Source organism: Lampris incognitus, chromosome 19 (genome assembly GCF_029633865.1).
Source record: "Lampris incognitus isolate fLamInc1 chromosome 19, fLamInc1.hap2, whole genome shotgun sequence".
Taxonomy (NCBI): domain Eukaryota; kingdom Metazoa; phylum Chordata; class Actinopteri; order Lampriformes; family Lampridae; genus Lampris; species Lampris incognitus.
Window position 1 is genome coordinate 14,669,959 of NC_079229.1, and position 7,311 is coordinate 14,677,269.

At 44.6% G+C, this 7,311-nt stretch overlaps 1 protein-coding gene across 1 annotated transcript; it reads right to left on the reverse strand.

The window, feature by feature from the left end:
* Nucleotides 1–1,080: 1,080 nt before the first annotated feature.
* foxh1 (forkhead box H1) lies at nt 1,081–3,858 on the reverse strand. Its single transcript, XM_056299192.1, is given in 3 exon segments — nt 1,081–2,058; nt 2,358–2,462; nt 3,364–3,858. Coding segments are annotated over 3 exon segments (1,578 nt in total).
* Between the last annotated feature and the right edge of the window lie 3,453 nt (nt 3,859–7,311).

A 7,311-nucleotide genomic window follows, 5' to 3' on the forward strand; every position in this document is an offset into this window, starting at 1 on the left:
ATAATTTCTCTTTAAGAACAAAAATAGTGCAAAAGACACCGGCAGTGCAAAAAGCCCCGTTTACTGAGATTTGTTACATTCATGAAGGGACCGAGGTAGGCATTTTGCATAGTTGTATATTAATTTGAGAGAGAGAGACTGGCCCCGGTGTCTTGAAACCATGTAGTATTCACACAGAACGATCCGAAACGACATAAAAAAACTCACTTCAAAGCTAAGATCCTCTTTGGCATTAATCCCATGTAATTGGTCCCACTTTGCATGTTAACAAGTCTCAGGAGTACGAGGTATTGATGAACCGTGGTACTTACACAAGTTATCAATATGTGGATCTCATTTCGATCGACAAAACGAGTCAAACTTGAGAGTTTACAACTCAATCGAACTATTGAGTACAGGTTGGCATCTACTGGATAGTACCAAACTTGTATGAGACAGCCACCAAAAGCATTTTGTCCTGATGTGGTTCAGCTTTAACCATCTCCACAAACACGAGATGAAAAGGTCGACTCGGGCATGTACTCACAGATGTGCACACAAAATGAAAGCAAAGACAGGCGCCAAATAATGATCACACCCATTATGAGGTTCCCATTTCTGTCTTATCACATTAAACAAGTTAATAGTTTCTCTGTTAGGCATCATGACCCTGTTTTGACACTCAGTAATACACCTGTCTGTGCAAGGTTTTCCACAAGACAACCACAAAACTCTGGGGGGGGAGTCCCAACAAACATTCAGCCATCAGGTTAGGTAGGAAAACATTTTCAAGCAGTATCTGGATAAAAATATCACCGTATTGCTATCAAAATAGTGCAAATAACACTGGCAGTGCAAAGTCCCTGTATTTATACACCTTTCATTCATTTGAAAGACTGAGGTAGATATCAATATATTTGTACAGTTGTTTGAGGGGGATTGTCTTTCATGTTGTCTGAAATTGTGTATAATATGGGTACAAGGAACAACACAATGGATTTTCTTTGTAAATTTGGTTTAGAAAAAAAAAGCATATTGTCTCAGGTCCTGTATCATGTTCCTCTGTATCATTATCTTGCTATATTAGTGTATTCTGATCACTCAGTACTTGGGATACTGTCTGTACCTGTTAAAGGGAGCCCCATTTTGCAGCGTGTACTGACTGGCCGGTTGATGATGTAGGTTAGGGTTCTGATTTGCTGGTACCAGGACATCAAACACACTCTTATTTGGTGGCACGGACTGCAACATGCTGTCCAGGTCCATAATGAGGGGAGGGGCTTGGAGAGAAACCTGCCCACTGGGAAGAATGGGCCAAAAAGTATGGCCTAGGAAGCGGTTGGGTGCTACAGGAGAACTGCCGTAGCCATACAGCGGAAGTCCTCCATGTAGTGACACCAAGGGAGCCCCGTTAAACCGCATGCTGGGAGGGGCAACAGCATTTGGAGGGGTATATTTGGCGTAGGAGGTGGGCAGCTCCCACGGAGGGGCAACGGAGTCTCGCCGGGCTGATTTGTAGAGCGGGGGTTCGCAGTCCTCGGATCCATCCGACCGTATCTCACCTTGGATGGGGATGTGTTTCCCGGCCTGCGACATGCCTCGCCAGTCCTCATCAGAGGAAGATGAAGCTGGGCTTGCAGAGCTGGCAGAAGCACTGCGGGCGGAGGTGGTGTAGCGGGGTCGCAGAGGGGGGGAGGGCCGCCTGTGCTCAACCTCCCCCCAGCAGTATCTACCAGCCCTGTCCTCCTCCCTGGCAACACTTGTTGGCCTCAGGCTGTGGAGCAGCGAGTCGATGGCAAAAGATGAGTCCAACTTGGGTCGGAACAGGTCCTCCTGTGGTGGGGAGGGGTGTGTGGAGGACAGCAGAGGCAGGGAGGTGACAGAACCAGAGGGAGCTGCTGTGTCTGTCCTGTGGGGTTGTCCATGCAGGATGTAGGGGGCCAGGTCCTGGGCAAAGACTGTTTCATCCTGACGCGAAACAGCCGTGTTCTGCCTCTTGAGGAGCTCAAGAGGCACACGGCTCAACTCCACAGCCCAGAAGTTTCCCTTGCCCTGAGGCTTACCAGGGTCCTTCAACACCTGGAGGTGGTTGGGGGTAGGGTGAAGAGCAAGATGAAGAGTAGCACAACCTGGTCTAACAGGACTGAGCTAGTTTCACATTCTTTACCTGCTTGCTAATCACAAAAATATGCATACAGTTTGGTTTATTTTTTTATCCCTTTACAGTTCAATAAGTGTAACTAGGATTGCCATAGATGTACCATGCTCTATTCCCTGAACGACACTGGACCACATAATATAATCATTAATTAAGCTTACATTTCTAGAGTTGGGCTTTGTTAAATGGCTACAATATGAAAAAACGGGATGACACAAACCTTGACAAAACAGTCATAGGAGGAGAGGTTGTGTCTCACAGAATCCCGCCAGCCTTTGTAGTTTCCTTTAAAGAATGGAAAGAGAGTACTGATCTCCTGCAGAATCTGAGAAAAAAATTAAACAGTGGAGTCACTTATGCTGTCACTTTGCAAGCCAAAAACAAATGCAGCTATTGCTGTGGTTCTGGGCCTGGAATTAAAACCACCAAGATACTAAGAAATATGCATCTCTGCATGTTCTAGGATTGAACAATAACAGACTAGGAAAATTAACCAGTAAATTTGCCTGGACAACTTTTTAACAAATAAGCAAAAGCAAGCACCATTTTATCAACCCACTTCTACTGATATGCATCGGTGTCTGGTTTCACTACAGTCTTTATCAAAACAACCCAAGCATGGCATAGATAGCAGTGTCACCGAGAGGCTGCTGTTCAGTGTCACCTAATAAACTGTAAAATGATCTGTCGTCATCGCACTGGTACATTATCCTTTATCTGAAAAGGAAAACGTGAAGTGAATCTGCTCCGATTTCAATGAGGCCAGTGTTACAATCTGGTAATTCTTCATCATGAACTTTACTTGAACCTGAAGTTAAAGACGTACATCAATCGTTCGCAGGTACAACTTTGTTCTTACACAACCATGGGATTTTTTTTAGCCCTCAACATTGTCTGTCAGGTGAAACCGAAGTCTGATGGCGATTTCCTTCCACCCAACATCATCTTGCAACGAGCAACCCAGACTTGCAAAGACATCACTGTTAGCCAACTGGTGTCTAAATTCAGGGGTTACCCGGAGTCTACACTGGTCTCTGAGACAAACTTAGGGGCTAAAAAATGCCATGGGTGTGTAAGAACTAATTTGTATGTACGAACCATTGATGAATGAACAGTTTTCCGTGCGTAAAACCGCAATTAAAATACGCAATGGCGTGCATTTAAAACACACTTTTGCACTATCCATCTCACTCGCTCCAGTGTAAAACACATCAAATTGGTTTTACCTCCGATAATGTAAGTTTCTTCTCCGGAGAGCTCTGGATGACCATAGCGATCATGGCAAGGTAGGAGTATGGTGGTTTAGGGTAACGCTGGTAGTTTTTCTTCCTTCTCCCGTTGGTAGTTTTTTCGTCTCCTCCGCTTTCCCACGAGTTCCGTGAAACGTGCTGCGCTTTGGACAGCTCAGCATTTCCATCGCTAAACGGAGGTGTAGGGCGGGTCGACCCCGGGGCTCCGCGGTTGTCTGCTGGTATCACTTGACCCATATAGTCCATATGGAGGTCGGGGCCGGCGGGTTTCTCCAGCCGGAGCGGCTGCTGGACGAACATCTGTTCCTGGTGGTGGGGCCAGCGTTGGGCTGTGGAGCTGCTGCTCACTACGCTGCTCCGGAGATCATGCTGGTGCGCAGTGGTGCCCGAGTCAAGTTGATGGTCGTGATGCGCCTCCAGGCTGCGGGCGGGTGGTGCCAAGACGCGCTACTCCAACCAATGCTTTGTCATGCTGATCAGCATGGGGGAAGACCGGCTCGCACGGACAAGTGACTGGAAAGAGGGGGGAGGGAAAGAGCCAGTCCTTAACTTCTGGCAGACCGCTGGCTCCAGGCTGACTCTATTTGAAGAGCAAACAATTAACAGTTTCATGTAAATCCTGCTGCGTAATCGAGGAGAGAATGGAGCGTTATCTGTGAGCAGAAAGACTGATCGCCCCGGGGGGCTGGGCAGTGTGTGTGTGTGTGTGTGTGTGTGTGTGTGTGTGCGCGCGCGCGCGCGCGCGTGTGTGTGCGTGCGGGGAAAGCAGTAAACCTGTAAATAACCCTTGTGATGATATCAACACATTGCCGGGTTTTGCTGTGGATACAGCAGCGCTTGGAGGATCTCCTTTGCATAAGGGGCCCAAATCGCGTCTTGGAATGTGCAGTGAGGGAATTCAGACTGCTGGGATTTCAGTGTTCCTTCTGCTATTATAGCCTATATTAGGCATATCTCTGACAGTGCAAGAGAGAAAAGCGCCAAAGAATGGAGCAAAATACTTTTGTGCCCTATGCGCCTACAAACCAGTAACCCCCTTTAGTGTCGCATCGCTCTTTAAAGTCAATTGCAAAGGTATAAGACAGCGTGGGGGCAGGGTGGCTTGCAAGAGAAATAAACAGGGATTTCGATGGGGATTTCATGAAATCAACTTTTTTCTGTTGAACAATACGAATGCTGATGTATTTTGTTCTTCTAACGCGTTAAAATAAGGAAATTGCGCAGCAATGCCATTGACAAATCAATAATTTATGAAGAATGTTTTATGGTGTAGTAACGGGAGCCTTTGGGGTTTAAATGATTTTAGTGTCTTGGGATTCCTTTATGAATGTGCGGGGATGCATAACTGTCATGGCATATGATCCATGCGATTCATATTCAAAATGTGGTACTACACACCCTCAAAAGTGAAACAATGGGATCCTCTCCAAAATGAGTGCGCGACAGTAGAGCTCCTTTGAAATGCAGCAGCGGCCGTCGAGCTGTCGAGGGGTTGTATTGCGCACAGTGGGGTCCGCCGTTAGTATGCGGCATGCCATTCCACGTGAGAATAAGTTTCGGAAATTCATGTCGCTTTTGTTCAAGTTAATGTAGTGCTAATGTGTACGCACTTGCCTCCCAGCAAGACAGTGAAAACAAGTTGGATTAGGAGGATTCCCATTGGCAAACTGGGTCCAGTCCTTCCCGGCGATGCTGCTTTGCATGTGAGGAAAAACAGGGGCCATTCCAACACCACCTTAAGACGTCTACACAGCTAACAACCTGATACGTGTCGTAGATGGGCCATTCACGCCTAGAACTGGAGAAATTACATTTCAAAATATAGCCCAGCAAAGATCTCTTTAAATTAAACCGGCCTTAGTATAATACCAGTTCAGGACAAACATGGCCAGTGTTCAATGGTCATAGATTTTGGTGTAACACACAACTTGATGCAAGCTACAATTTCACTTTCTCGAAACGTTCAAGTAAGCACATACATGCAAATGTTTGACCATTTAATGTACCTTTAACCGAGTTAACGTGCTTACATGGAAAATGAACTGGGCTGCCTTTGACTGAAAAGACAACCTCTTCACCAGTTTGGTTTGGTTGGTTACCAGGTGCCCACTGAACTCTACAGACGTCTTTATACTACAGACACTTTAGAAAAGCTGTGGGAAATAATTTCGGAGGGAACTTCCTAGAAAGACGACCGTGTAGAGAGGAATGCGTTACAGAACAAATACAGCGGCTTTCATAACTAAATCCTGCCATCATCTCGACAAGGTACTTTTCCTTCAGGAGCCATTTTTTTCTCTCTCACCATGCAAATTGTCGGTTACTACTTTTGCTGTAAGCGATGAAGTGTTTAAATGAAACACGATGGCCTGCAGCAGACCTCACCCGCCTGTTGCAACTGCGTTCATGACGCTCGTTTGAATACGCGAGCGTTAACAAATAACACGTGATCAGCCTATTGGAGAAGGAAAACCTTCACTTCGCCCTCTAGTGGCAACTCTCAAAACTCCTAAAAAAAAGCCTTGGCCTTCTGGTACGGATTTTCCACATATCGAATAGCCTTGGAAAAATTAAATAAATATGATACAGGATCCAACTCTCAACGAGTCAGTCCATTAGACCATACTAGTGCTATGGTCTTTTCTAAGTAATTGAATTTGTTTTGTTTTCTAATGATAATTTTCCAAAAATGTTCTTGCATAGCTCATGACTTTGTTTATAAGAAAATGTTATATTTATCAACTGAAAGATGAATGATGATCCTCTCAAGGGATGCAAATGTAACCCCCACACACACACCAATAAACAAGTAAGATAAATCTTCACAAGTATGGTCACGGCTGCACAGTTGTTACCAGAATGTTCCACATCAATGTTATTGCATGTCTCTGGAGCCTTAATATTTTGCTTTCCTATAATCAAACTGTGTTCAGTCTCTTGTATATGCCCATGTACAATGTTTAGATCCTATTCAGTCTATCCATAGTGACACTGATCTTTGCAAAACAAACTCATTTGAATATAAACTGCCAAGGCTATCTCTTCCTGTCTACTGCAGAGCTAGTTAATAGGTTTTGATTGGATTAGTGGTGTCATGTCATGCATGAGAAGAATGAGAGGGAACCATGTGAATAGGGTGCCATCCTGGACAAGGCTGTTCACATAAACCGTGTCTGGACAAATCCCCCTAAGCTGCTTTGAGATGCACCCCGACACTGAGTCGGAATCAAGAAAGTAAATTCAAACCTGCTGAGAGAGAGAGAGAGAGAGAGAGAGAGAGAGAGAGAGAGAGAGAGAGAGAGAGAGAGAGAGAGAGAGAGAGAGAGAGAGAGAGAGAGAGAGAGAGAGAGAGAGAGAGAGAGAGAGAGAGAGGTCTTTTCATCCACCTAGAACATCAAGCACAATTTGCAAATCACAAGTCGAGTGGCAAATCCAATTGCAGAAACTAATTCTTGGAAATTATTTTTTCTCTTTTCTTTTTACAGCTTTCACATATGAGGGGGTCACTCACTTGGGGTAAAAAATCTACATCAGAAAGGTTCTTAAACCTTTTTAAAATAGGGACCCAAATTATTTATCTTATTTCAGAAGAGGTGTCGATGAGAACATCTGCAAGTCCTATCATGTGGAGAAGACCCATTGGTGCACTTAAATTATAAATAGAAAACATCAGCCGAGTTATCGTTCAATCCAAAATGAATTAATAAAAATGTGAAATTAAAGTGAGAGGTATCCCCAGCTGATGTAGCTATGTGTGAGTCCACAATAAGGCCCTGACCCTTGTTAAAAACTGGTTTCTAGATGAATTAAACTGTCTCAAGGTTCCCATTAGCAGTATCAGTTCACCTTTTGACTTCAGTTTAATTCAATTCAATTCAATTTTATTGTCATTAAAAACAATGTGCAGGCACATGTTAAAAATGA